Below are 13,467 nucleotides of genomic sequence, written 5' to 3'. Positions count from 1 at the left end.
AGAAGGGCATTTTCTCCCTTCGATACACGGGGAAAAGAGCTGTTTGGGTTTATTACTGTTAATTGTCCCTTTATTTCCCTGTCTCCCATGGTACAGTCCCCTGGTACAGTCCCCCATCCCGTCTCCCCCCCCTTCCGCCCTACAGCCAGCTGGCGCGCGCCGATTACGTAAACGCCCGGCGCCCGCGCGTCGCGTCGTCCGCGCCACCCGGAAGCGCTTTGGCGGTAGAGGCGGTGTCTCGTGCGGCCGGTTTTGTTCGCGGCCGGACCCGCCGCGGGGGCTCGCACGCGCCTCCCGCGGGGGATCTCCCCCCGCGCCGCCACCCGAGCGGCCCCATGGCCTTCAACTTCGGCGCGACGGCGGGAGCCGGGGCCGCCAACCCGAGCGGTGAGCGCAGGGGGAGCGGGGCGGGGCGGGGTCGGGAGGGGCGGGGGGAGCCGGGCGGCGGGCAGCGCGCGCCCCCCCTCCGGCCAATGGGAACCGCGGCGCGTGCCCCTCGGCCAATGAGATCCCCGGCCCGCTCAGCGGCCCGCGCGTGCCCCCCCGCCAATAAGGAACGACCGCCGGCAGCACGTGCGCCCCCGGCTTTGAGAACCGCACGTGCCCCGCGCGCGATAGGAACCGCCGTGGCGGCCCGCGCGCGCCCCCCCGCCAATGGGAACCGCAGCCGCCTCAGAGCCCACGCGCGCCCCCCCTCCAATGGGAACCGCGGTGGCGGCCCGCGCGTGCCCCCCCGCCAATCGGAACGGCAGTCGCCTCAGAGCCCGCGCGCGCCCCCCCGCCAATGGGAACCGTGGCCGCCTCAGAGCCCGCGCGTGCCCCCCCCCCAATGGGAACCGCGGTGGCGGCCGGCGCGCGCCCCCCGGCCAATGGGCTGCGCGGTCCCCTCACGGCCGCCCCTCAGTGCCCCCCCCGGCCACGACGGGACCCGCGAGTCGCTGCCGGGGCGCCCGTGACGGGGCCGTGCGGCTCATTCCGGGCAGCACTTTGCTTGCAATGACGTTCCCACTTGGATGAGGTGGCCTGGGAAGTTCGCTTTTGGGCAAGGTAAAACACGGATTTTAACTTGTAAAGGAAGAAAAACCTTTTCCCCTCTCTTATTTTGTCGCTGTCAGTCGCGGTGAAGTGTAAGCCTGAGCCTTCCTTACGCTTGCTGGCTCCTGGTAGACCGTCTGAGCAAGTACTTTGGGCAGGTCCCACGTTCACTGCAGCTAACCTGAATTTTACTGTGTGATTTCCCACTCAGAGTGTTTCACACGCTCTTTCTGACCCCATCTGAAAGTGAAGAATAACCTCGTGCTGTTTGTACACCGTGACAAGGTTTATTACACACACAGCCCAATATCAGAGGGAATTCTGGGATCGCATCCCAGGTCTTCCCTCTGTCTCTGCAGCATGGACCTGTTCCAGCTGCACCCTGGGCACACTGAGATGGGATGCAGAAGGTAATTCACCAGCAAGGCTGGGGTGGGCAGATTTTGGGATGTAACTTGGGTAAGTCCACCCTGGAATAACTGAGGCATGTGTAGTGCCTCAGCTGCTGGAGGTGTGTTTTCATACTTCCAGCAGTGATGTGTGGAGCTTTTAACTGTCCTCCTTGTGTCCAATAAATAATACCTTACTCTTGTTTTTAACTGTGCCTGTCTGGTCCACGGGGATGTAAAAATGTTTCAGGTTTTCTCTCCTGCCTTTTACTCAGAAGAACTAATGTTGCCTTGCTCTTTTTCTGCTTCCCACTCGTCAGGATTTGGTGGGCTTGAAACTGCAAACTCCACTGCCAGTGGGTTTAATTTTGGGGGTTTCGGATTAACTGCTAATCCTGCGGTGAATTTTAATATTGGGAATTTCGGTGTTTCCACTACCTCAACTCCACCGTTCAATTTTGGTAACAGTCTGGCAAGTGCAGGTAGATAATGAGGAAATACTTGTTCTGTGGTAAATGTTCCTAGCAGGGGTCCAAGAATGACATCCCTAACTGGGAATCTGGGACAGTACTAATCTTCATATCCAGTGAAAACTGGGGAGAAAAGCTCTGGAAGTGGAGTGGGTCTGAGAGCCATAGGCTTGTAGGGGTTTTGCCTGTTAAATTCTGAAGGAATAGCTTTTAAAGGAAAAACAACCCTATACCAAATACTCTGAAATGGGAATGAATTGGGGTCACCCACCAGTCTGAAATTGGGCCTCAATCAGAGCCAAACGGCGCCGTCAGGTCTCCATTCAGATCCAGGCGATTCCGAACAACCCCAGAGCTGCTCCCTGTGCCACGTTTCCTGACGTGAGATTCTTGGACTGCTGCAGTCATGTTTTCATCTTCCCCCTGTGTTCTCATTGGCCTTGCGTTGGCTGTCATGAATGCACCACACCCCAGCAGTTTCTGTGGAGAAACAAATTGTATACGACCGGCACAAACGCGCAGCCCAGCCCTGACCTGTTCCCCAAATGCTGCCGAGCATCCCAAAACCTCCCCGGCTCTCCGGAGGGAGGCTCGGTGCTCCGGGAAGGGCCCTGGGTGTCATGGGTGTGCTGGGTGGTGGTTAAGAATACCCTTCGTGGCCCCATATAGAAGCATCGGTGATGTGATTTCACCTTAAATCTTTCCCATTTCGTGTGAAAACACTGGGCTGGATGGATTTCTAATGCCTTTGCTCGTGTGGAATTATCCTGGAGATCCCGTTGCCGCTGCTCGTATAGGAATTCCATCCATTCCACAGTGCCATCTCTCCCTGTGTCAGCGACTGTCACCTGCTGTGTGCACTCCAGGGACCTGGTTTTATTTGGGTTTATTTGCTGGGGACACTCTTGGACTGTATTTCTTTGGCTGAATTTGAGCTGCTCCAAAAGAGAACTTGGGCACTTAATTTGGTTTCCCGATTTGCACTCTCAGATCCCTTTCAAAGAAAGGATGACTAAAGAGTACAAAACCACCTAGAGACTGTGTCATCTGCTGGTGTGCTCCTGACAGGGTGTTTCACTTGCTGTTAGGACTGAAATATGGATGTTAGAGGGAACAACTTCTTACGACCACTGGCATTAATATGACTGCTGAACGGAAATAAAATGTGATTGCACGTCAGCCTTGGTTTAAGCTGTTTAACTTGACTGTGTACAGGAGGACTGTGAGTGTAGTAGATTTAAAGAATTTTTTTTTTTTTTTGGCATAGGCATGTGAGTTAGCAGTGGCAGCGTCTTTTTGACAAATCCTTTGTAGTGTCTTTTTTCATTTGAACATGTGTCAAACCAGGCAGACACAGAGAGAACTTGGTTTCCTGGGCTGTCAGCACTCCACAGGCTGCACCTTGGGCCAGTGCTGCATTGGCACCACTGGAGCTCAGGCTCTCCCTTAGGCCCTCTGCTGCTGCCCATTGACTGCTTTTCCTGAAAATCTGTGGGAGACTGATTGCTTTTGCATCCATCTTCCTATACTAGTGGTTGAATCTCTGAATGAGGTTTAATGGGGAAGATAATAGGGAATCTAGGCTTAAAGAAGAAAGGACCTTCTAGAATTTTACCTGTGAATTTTCCCTGTAAGCACTGTGACCATGGGCACGCTAGCCTCAGGCTGTGATTTATTTCAAAGGGTTAGCAGTGTTTGAAAAGTTTAGAAAACATCAGGTTGTTTATTAAACACCCAGCAGTGATACTGAACAGAGGTATTCCTGAGAATGAATGTAAGCAATACTACGATTAGTTGTGTCTGTCACAAGGGAAAGCACATCCTGCTGGTAAAGGAACAGGATGTCAGTTGACAGCTGCCTTTTTGTTTACTCTCTTGACACATCACACAAGTTCTGGCTTTCTGGTCCGTGTTTTCTCCCCCATTTCCTCAGACCACAAGCTCGATCCCCCAGACCGTTGTGAAGCACATGCTTGTGACATGTCCCATCCGTGTGTCAGACCTGTTCTCATCACACCCCGCAGTGCGGTCGCTCGTGGCGCTGTGTCCGCTCCGCTCCGTGAGCCGCTGCCTGACTCCCGCTCTTTGTTTGGCAGGAGCGTTCGGAGGGTTTGGCACCACCACCACCACCGCGGCACCGGCCTTCAGCTTCTCTGCTCCCACCAACACGGGCACCGGCGGTAAGAGAGTCTGACCTGTTGGCTTTAGAACAACCTCTGAGTGCTTTGGATTGCACAGGCACTATCCTCCTCTCAAAAATCCTCTCCTTTTCCCCCCAGGACTCTTCGGTGCCACCCAGAACAAAGGCTTTGGATTTGGCACTAGTTTTGGCACAGGAACTGGAACTGGCTTGGGTAGTGGGTTGGGAACTGGGCTAGGCTTTGGAGGCTTTGGAACCCAGCAGCAGCAGACCAGTGAGTATGGCCTTCTCTGCACTTACCCCTCTCTTTGCAGTGAGAGTGTAAGACTGTCACAGTTACTCAGGTAGCGGGACAGAAGTGTACTGTGAAAGGAGGCTGTTACACACTTACCTCCTGATTGAGGGAGACTCCCTCAGAAATTTGGCATTTGAAGTGCCTACATTTGCAGCACTTGCCTTTTTCGTAACTAACTTTACTAGAGCTCAGTCGAGTTCCTGAGCTTCTGACAATATGTACCCCTTTGGTTTAGTGGTGGTAGAAATTGTAGTTACAAAACTGATGTTGCAGTCACAGCATTACTAGAAAGGGGAGGAAAACAGCATTTAAAACTCACGTGTTTAAATGTGAGTTGGATAATGAGCTGCTGCAGGCTCTGAGTCTGCTGAGTTTGTAAAAACCAACCTGCCCTTCAGGTTTAGATATTGAAGGTGCCAGATGATCCCGTGGATCACTACAGACCTCTTGTTAAAGAATAAAGAAAAATTAATTTTCTTCTAACTCAGCATTCAAGAACTACTGCTGTAGTTGAAGATTAGGAGTAAAAAAAAATTATTTATTTATTCTGTGCTTTTATTCTGCTTCTCAGAATGTGAAGTGGTGCCAATGATAGGTGATAGTAAGTGAGTCTGGCATGGTTAGTCAAGGAATTAATTTGGATTTTCCGTCCACCACAGCGTTAGGAAGCGGGTTGTTCAGCCAGCCTGCCCAGACACCCGCCCAGTCCAACCAGCTCATCAATACAGCCAGTGCCCTGTCGGCTCCGACACTCCTGGGGGATGAGAGGGATGCCATCCTGGCCAAGTGGAATCAGCTGCAGGCCTTCTGGGGAACGGGCAAAGGGTACTTCAACAACAACATCGCTCCTGTGGAGTTCACACAGGAAAACCCCTTCTGCAGATTTAAGGTAAGGAGTTGTACAGCTGCCCACAAAGGGCTCTGACACCCTTGTTCTGTTTGCTGAGTCTGAGCATCTCATGGGTGTTAAATCAGATTTTGTAACTGGTAAGAGTATTCTGAAACAGTGTTTTTCCAGGTAATCCACACAGTTCTGGTGCATGCTCATTAAAAGGTTCGAAGATGCTGGAAATCTGGGTGGTGTGGAGGGACTAGATCATGAGCCCAGATGTGGATCATAAAAGTAACATTTTCTGATAGCATTCAGGTTAGTGTGTGTGTCACTGGAGCAAGTCTCTGGAAATTAATTTTAATGTGTATTTGTGGAAGTGACAGTATGACAGAAACCATGTAAAATAACTGTGTTAAAATAACCCTCTATGAACCTGGCCTGTGCCAGGTTTAAAGTCCACCAGCCTTCAGATCTGTGCCTTTTTCCCTCCCATGCTCACACTGTATGAGCTCACACGCTCCATTCCCTGTCTGGGATCGTCAGCAGTTCTCCTGTGGACAGAGAATTCGTGGCTCTTCATCCTCCGCCAATCCCGCCCCTGCTGACTGCCTTGCTAAGCCTCAGGCCTGGCAGGGATTTGGGGCAGGTGTGGTGGTACCCTCCTTCCCCAAGCTGATTCTTACTTTGAGACTTGAATGTAGGTTAATACCTAATTAAGTCTAGTTTTGATTATGCACATCCTGAGACTTGTATAAAATTTATGCAGCGACCAAGTGCCTGCCTAACAAATGTTTGGCTTGTGTTGCATCGCCTTATTCAGTGTTACCTTGGATATTTTGTTGGCAATGCACCTGGAAGCTTACTTTATTGTAAGTTGTTGTCTGAAATCGCTTTAGAGGCTTTGAAAAATTGCCAAGTGTAAGTTGTGTCATGAAAACTCAGTTATTTTAGAGTTTTATTTACCAAAAAGAGTGGTTCTTGTTTTAGACAATGCCACATACTAGGTTCACTCTTGTACCTATGACTTGAGTGTTTCTAATGCTGTTATGAATTCATATACCTTAAGTGAAACACTGAAAAATCCCATCTATGCCAGCAATGGAAGATGCCTAAATAAAATAGGGAGAAGTTGGTGGCACAGGGATAGGAACAAAGCATCATGAACTAGTTTGGTTATTGCCTCCGAAAGCGTCAGGCACCTGATAAAGAATGAGGCATTACCTGGAGGGTTTCACAGGCGTTCAAGGAATCCACTTGTACACACTTCCAGATCTAGGGCAAATGAAAAGCATGCAGCTCTTAGCCAAGAAAAGTGTGCTTCTAAAGTACGTGTTACAGGCTGCTGTTTGAAGGACCACAGTTAAGTAAATAAAATGTCATAGTTTGAAAATATTTTGTTGCATAAAAAATCATGAAGGATTTATTTATTTAAAACAGAAATAGCAGAGGAGTGATGTGCTTAAAACCAAATTCTTCCCTGGCTGTCACTGTTGTGCTCTATGACAGGATGGCTGATTTTGTGAGGCTCACTGTGGCAGGGGATTGCTCACTGCTGACAAAACCAGGCTCTGGGGCACATCCCCAGCTCGTTTCTCTCTTCAGCTGAACTTGCAGGAAGGGAAAGGTGCGGGTCACCCACATGACACGTGCAGTGTCAGGGCCTCAAAAAGCCCCCACTGTCCACCCTGTCACCTGTGGTATGTTGGTGTGACAGCTCTTAGGCAAGAGGAGATGAAAGCTGCCACTCTGCTTCTGCATGTAATGAGGTCTGGTCCTCTGGTCCCTTTTGCAGTTTGGGAAAAGGGTAAATTTTAAAATGTTCCTGATTTGCTGTCAGCTCTGCAGAACTCTCAATCCATAGGTTTTTCTGTAAGATGGGAAATCGCTACTTAGGAACTTTTTGTAAAAATCCGATCTGTTTCAAAAGCTGCTCTACTGATATTTGTGTGAGAGAATGATTTAGAGAAGGATTGATTTTATGTTTCTGCAACTCTGAGTATGTTGTAAGTTAATCTTTGAACCAATTACTCTAATCAGAGGGGTTTATCCTGTCCCCTTCATGCCACATTGGATATGCTTTTGCTGAGTAATACATCCTCATTTTTCATTTGTCCCTTTGCAGGCTGTGGGTTACAGTCTAATGCCCAACAACAAAGATGAAGATGGCCTCGTGGTTTTGGTGTTTAACAGAAAAGAAGCAGATATTCGAAGCCAGCAGCAGCAGCTCGTGGAGTCACTACACAAAATTCTGGGGGGAAACCAGACCCTCACTGTCAACGTCGAAGGGGTTAAAACGATGCCAGATGACCAGTATGTGAACTTCCCATAGTTCTGCCTTTTTATCCAGTACTGCATGTTGGAGAGGGTTGGTGCTTAAGTGTACTGCCTCCCCTTCTCCTTGATTTTGGATCTGTTCATCCTGAGTTCGATTTGTATCTCTCACTCCTTCATATTGCTTTTTATTAAGGCGTCAAGTCCAATACCTTTCCAGAGGTTTTAGGTTATTCCCAATGTAGTACTAGTGTCACCATGTAATGTAATGGTATGCACAGCTTTCCTCTCTCTGCCTCGCTGTGTTAAACCCTGCAGTTACTGGTACTTCACATCTCAGTGAGCTAAAGGGAGTTAAGAGCCAGCCAGGAGAAGTGGTCAGTTGGATTTCGGGCTGGTTCTGTTGTGTTAGTTCCTGCACGCTGCTGCCCCTTTGCTGACATTCTGCCCTTTGCCTTGCTCAGGACAGAGGTGATCATTTACGTTGTGGAGCGCTCGCCCAACGGCACCTCGAGGAGAGTTCCCGCCACCACCCTCTACGCCCACTTCGAGCAAGCCAACATCAAGTCGTCCCTGCAGCAGCTGGGGGTCAGCCTCTCCATGGCCAGGACAGAGCTGTCCCCAGCACAGGTCAAGCAGCTCCTGCAGAACCCTCCTGCCGGTACGTGGGCTCGGCTTTTTGGGATGAACGCAGGTGTCAGCCCACTGGAAAACACCTTTGAAAGCTACGAGAGCTACACACAGTGCACGTGCAGCTTTGTGTTAGAGTAGTTAAGTGTTCTTCATGCCATTTCATAAGATAACTTATCTTTACGTCTATAGCTTTAATATATGTCTGTGTTTAAGATATGAAAAGCTATGAAATCAGGATTGCAAAAAGAACTGGGCCTACTCCTGCAGAAAAATCAGAGCTAGTTCCTGCTGGGATTACTTTGCCAGCTGGTTTTGGGTTTTGATCATTTATTTACTGATTTTTTTTAATATTTGGGTTTTTTACACAACTTGAAAAGGACAGATGACCCAAGTGTGGAATACAGTGGAAACAGTAGGAATTTCTCCCTTTAATGTATGAATTATATGATGGCATCACCTTTGGGTTGTTCCTTTCCCCTGCCCTCAAACAAGCGGGAGCATGTGACAGCCTTTGGGACTGAACTTACTGCCACAGCTCAGGAACTGGACTTTTAAGAACTACCCTCATTTAATTAACCTTAATTTGTGTAACAGTTCAGCATAGTTCATAGGGTTTGTGTATGCCATAGCAATTTTTCCTGCTTAAGAGCTGTAAGATGAGAAAGCTATTCAGATTTATCCATACTAAAAAATTCCTTTGTTTGTTTTTTCCAGGTGTTGATCCTATTATATGGGAACAAGCCAAAGTTGATAATCCTGATCCTGACAAGTAAGTCCAATAGTCTGAGTATTGCAACAAAACTTGGAAAGGGGAGAAAGATAATAATTGCATAGTACCCTCCAGGTAACTTGCAAGAAGCATATTAGAGAAGAACTTGGCCAAGTGTTGATCTGCTTGCAAACACTGAAGATTACTAGAAGTGCCTCTGTTAATCCCTTTACCCATTTAGGTGCTTAGGAGCTGTCAGGATAAAGAGCCTTACTCACATGACTCAGAGCTGTGGTGTCCTCCATTGCGTGCACTAGTTACTGTGACTTGTGTTTTGCAGCCATTATGGTTTTTTCCCCCTCTTCTTGCAGTTGAGGGTGATGCACCTTTGTACCCTCAGTAGCTACAGATAATTTGGGCTGATTTCTTTACAACAAAGGACCAGGTTGTTGGGAATAGTGAGGACACTAGAGTTTAGCAAAAGAAGGTATTTTTATTTATTAGCTTACAAAAGGCCATGATTATCTGTGACTTCATATTAGACTCTATTCATAACTATTAATCTATACCACATGTCCAGTAAAAAAAAAAAAAGATGTGTGGCTAGAAACATTTGTGTTTTTGCAGGCTTATTCCTGTGCCAATGGTGGGTTTCAAGGAACTGTTGAGAAGATTGAAGGTCCAAGATCAGATGACCAAGCAGCATCAAACTCGATTAGATGTAAGGTTGCTCATCTTTATCATGACTGCTTGCTACTACTGAAGGATGTGCTATTAAAATAAACCTCCCCCTGTGCCTCCTGTGTGTTGAAAACTGAAACCAGAACCATGTTGTTAATGGTTAAGGGAGCAGCATGGTTTCACTTTTGTTTCAGGGTCAAGCTCGCTGTGTTGTTGGAGTAAATTAGACTAGCTCAATGCAAGTATGCTGGTATGGACTCTAGGCAACCAGTTTTCCAATGCCTTCTGAAAATCCCGGTTGCAGATGAAAACAAATACAAAGCAGAATAGTTGAGGTAGCAGAAGGCTTTCTAAAAGCATCTATGGCAAGGACATGAAGTTGCTGGGCTGGGTACTGCTGTGAAACTCCCCATTTCAAATCAGGAGTGACATGTTCTGTTATCACAAACTCCTCTGACTTCCAACTGCCTCCATGTCCTCTGCAGATAATATCAGAAGATATCAGCGAGCTGCAGAAAAACCAAACGACAACTATGGCAAAAATTGCACAGTACAAAAGGAAGCTGATGGCGCTTTCTCACAGGACATTACAGGTAACAGGGGTAGTGTGAATAGCTCCTTTGACACACAGTCTAGTGCCAGAGAGGGCAGGAGGACCTGTGCCAGCTTGTGCAGAACTAGTGTTGAAAAGGAAGTTCTGACTTCAGCTAAATGGTGTTCATTTAAGTACCAGGCAGAGCTGTTGGGGAAAGCTTTAGGTCCACGGTACTCGGGAACCTTCTCTCTCCCTTCTCAGGGCAGTCCTGTGGCTCCTGGGTGTCTCAGAGCAGCAGACTAAGTGACAGAAAAGTTCAATGAGACCCATGCTGGAAGAAGGGCAAAAAGACATATGAACAGAGTGGTGGGGAAAGAGATGGGCCAAGTCTTCTCTACTGAACCTATAAGGCTTCTTTTGTAGGTGTTAATAAAGCAGGAGATCCAAAGGAAAAGTGGTTATGCCATCCAAGCAGATGAGGAGCAGCTCCGTGTGCAGTTGGATACAATTCAGTGTGAACTTAATGCACCAACACAGTTCAAGGTAGGTAGTTAGTAGAACTCTGCTACTCTTTTCTTACTAAAAAAAGTTAGTTTTCCAAACCATGCATGTGTGTTTGTTGTGCAAAGCTGTCAGCAGTCCAGCAGCATTACCAAGACTAGCATTGCGGACGTTGGTGCGTGACCAATAATTACTGAAGTATTTTTGAGTTCTTGGAAGTATTTGACTCATGTGCCCTTTGTACATCTTCCAAAACATTTAAAAATTGAACGAGCAGCAATAGTTCCAGTCCTGGTGACTCAAGCAACAGTACATGGTGGAGCTCTGGCAGATGTTTGATTGAAGCCTGTTCCTCCTGCAGGGCAGACTGAATGAGCTCATGTCCCAGATCAGGATGCAGAACCACTTTGGAGCAGTGCGAGCTGAAGAGCGCTATTACATAGATGCAGACCTCTTAAGGGAAATCAAGCAAGTAAGTATGACTGGGTAGAATCCTCTTTGAACTTCATTTAAGCCAGATACACACTTGACTATACCTAGAATGCCATATTCTTGGAATTGTTTGCTGTTCTCAGTGCCAGCGCATCAATGTTACACAAAACCACTCTATGGAGTTAGGCTTTTAGTGCAGAAAATGCTGTTATTCCTTCTTCCAAGAAATTATGCCAGGCTTCTCCGTGTGCCAGAGGCACCAGTCACGACACCTTTGGGAAATATTACTTACAGTCTGCAAAGTTGGACTGTACTCACACTGGTCTCTAACTACCTGCAGCACCTGAAGCAGCAGCAAGAAGGGCTCAGTCACCTAATCAGCATCATCAAGGATGACTTGGAAGACATCAAGCTAATAGAACACGGGCTGAACGAGAGCATTCCCATCAGAGGAGGAGTCTTCAGTTGACTGGCTGCTGCTGGGCTTACACAGAACACGTTAGTCAAGTTCATGGTTCACCTTCCAAGGCTAAAACTGTTGAGGTAAAATAAAACATATCTTGTAGGAGCAATGGTATTTTGGCTGTTACCTTTAGAATTAGCAAAGCCTCTTCTAAGCTTTTAAAATTGACCTTTGGAAGGTTTATATTTTGTAAAGCTGTATATGCTTTAACAAAAGAAGGAAAACTGAATCTGTTCAGATACTGGTTTACTATAAAACTATATGTACTATTGTACATTTTTTCTTTTTTTTCTCTCCTTTTTTTACAACAGCACTGTCCTAGAAATGCAGTGCTGAGGGGATTGCTTCACTTGTGACTTGGTTTGTGGAAAGCTTAGCCCCCTTCCGTGTTTCTGTTAAAACAATCAAGTAACATTGTGTAAACCGTTAAGTTAAATCATTACGGGGATGTTAGTTGCTGTAACTATGTTGGTCCCTGCAATACCAGTAGTTTACTGGGGCAAGCTGCAGGAACTTCTTTCCAGTTTCTGTTCTTCCTTTGGACTGCAGAGATCTGCAGGTCATGTTTTTATCACTTTACATATGTGATTTATACAGAGCTTTGGTGCCCCTCTAAGTAACAGGATGTCTGGACATTGTCTTCTGCCTTTTTTAAATTGCCCAAGAGTAATAAATTCAGTCTGACTTTGTAATAACTGGTGTGTGGTGTTGGCTCTCAGTTACATCAGTGACGCTGCTCACAGCTCCAGGTAAGTGCACTTCCCTCTGCTCCAGGCACTGCAAGTCATGGGCACAGAGCTGGCACCTGATGGCACAGAGCTGCTGGCAGCCTCAGTCCCCAAACCACGGTACAGAGCCATCTCCCTTACACATCCTACCTGGTAGCAAGTGCTGCAGGGCAGGTACCTACTCCATGCAGTGGAGAGCTGTTTTTAACCCCCCCATTAAAAAATTCACTGATAGTAACTGAAACAAAAGAACTTGTGTTACCTGCAGTAAGAGTTTGTACAGCAGAAACAGAGGAAGCAGAATAATTTTGTCCCTTAGCCACCAGAACAAAATAAATCCCACTCATAAGATTTGATAGATGGAAAAACCAAAAATATAGCCTAAGCATGCTGCAGCATGTATAGTCATGAGAGAGCATTTGTGGAAGCCTCGTTTCATTACAATTGAAAAAAGTGGGAAAAGGAATAGTTTGCTTTTGAAAGCACAGTTCCAATTAATAAAGTGTCTCCACTGTGCAATACAGGCTCTAACATGGGCTCTTTAAAGAACTCAAATGACTGTAAAATTCTCTTTTTCAGGGGCTGAGGTAGCTTAAGTGAATTCTTCTGCCATGGTTCCTCTGCTAGTCTGACTGTGCTGCGTGTTTGAGATACCTTTTTTTTCTTTTGCTTTGTAAGCTTTTCAAACTCCCCACACTTCACTCCCCTTAAGCTACAGTTGTACCACGCTCTGAAAATATCATCAATGTGAAGGACAGGCTCCCTAACAGGGAGCACTTCCCTTGGTTTTGAAAAACTCAGTTACCTCAATCACTTTCTTAAACAAGACCCCCTGCTAGAGACAGTGTTGCACTTTGGAGGTGTTTTTTTTTTTTTCAAAAGTATTGCTCCACTGCACTTATTTAGTTGCTTCAAACTTGTGGAACAAGCTTACCACAGCAAAGGAACACCAGCAGAAGTACATGTCATCACTGGAACAGCACTGCTGCTCACAGAGCTTACAAGCTAGGGAAAACAAGAACAGCCAAGAAACAGCAGTCTAGAAAAAACTGTTTATTAAAAGGAAACCCCTGATCAAATAGGCGCTACCTTGTTAAAACCAAGTAATACCTTTACTTCCATTTTACTACTTTTGGATAGACCTGTAACTAAGATAGAACTGTAACTAAGTTGCATCTTCCCTTTGCACAGTCATTTCTACTTAAAATATAGCTTCTTGTACAAATGGTCAGAATTGCAGGGCATGTATTGTGCCTGTTGCCTCCCTAATGGGTCAGAGCTGCTGGTCTCTGCTTGGGGTACCTGCCTTCCCTTTCCCCGCTCGGCATCCGCAGGCACTCTGCAGTTGGGTGG

The 13,467-nt window shown here is 47.0% G+C and overlaps 1 protein-coding gene across 3 annotated transcripts; it reads left to right on the top strand.

Moving 5' to 3' along the window:
- Positions 1-245: 245 nt before the first annotated feature.
- On the top strand, positions 246-12,081 carry NUP54 (nucleoporin 54). 3 transcript variants are annotated; one of them, XM_027741174.2, is made up of 13 exons: positions 246-387; positions 1,745-1,906; positions 3,991-4,074; positions 4,174-4,308; positions 4,989-5,218; positions 7,284-7,471; positions 7,897-8,093; positions 8,780-8,834; positions 9,402-9,495; positions 9,941-10,048; positions 10,414-10,533; positions 10,853-10,963; positions 11,264-12,081. In XM_027741174.2, exons 1-13 carry the CDS (start codon positions 336-338, stop codon positions 11,390-11,392), a joined length of 1,665 nt encoding a protein of 554 aa, XP_027596975.1. In that variant the 5' UTR covers positions 246-335; the 3' UTR covers positions 11,393-12,081. The 3 variants fall into 3 exon arrangements, with proteins under 3 accessions (XP_027596975.1, XP_039240276.1, XP_039240278.1); XM_039384342.1 differs by lacking the exon at positions 1,745-1,906 and having other exon boundaries at positions 247-387; XM_039384344.1 differs by lacking the exons at positions 246-387; positions 1,745-1,906 and adding an exon at positions 724-1,047.
- The last annotated feature ends 1,386 nt before the right edge of the window (positions 12,082-13,467 follow it).

Source organism: Pipra filicauda, unplaced genomic scaffold (assembly GCF_003945595.2).
Source record: "Pipra filicauda isolate LSUMZ 115617 unplaced genomic scaffold, ASM394559v2 scaffold347_size1265977_pilon, whole genome shotgun sequence".
In the NCBI taxonomy this organism is placed as follows: domain Eukaryota; kingdom Metazoa; phylum Chordata; class Aves; order Passeriformes; family Pipridae; genus Pipra; species Pipra filicauda.
Note: the sequence above shows the minus strand (reverse complement) of the source record. Positions and strands in the feature narration are given on the sequence as shown.

Coding starts and splice junctions, on each gene's coding strand:
- NUP54 (XM_027741174.2), top strand. CDS start 336: ATGGCCTTCAACTTCGGCGCGACGGCGGGAGCCGGGGCCGCCAACCCG. Junction 388..1,744: donor CGGGGCCGCCAACCCGAGCG/GTGAGCGCAGGG, acceptor CCCACTCGTCAG/GATTTGGTGGGCTTGAAACT. Junction 9,496..9,940: donor AGCATCAAACTCGATTAGAT/GTAAGGTTGCTC, acceptor TGTCCTCTGCAG/ATAATATCAGAAGATATCAG.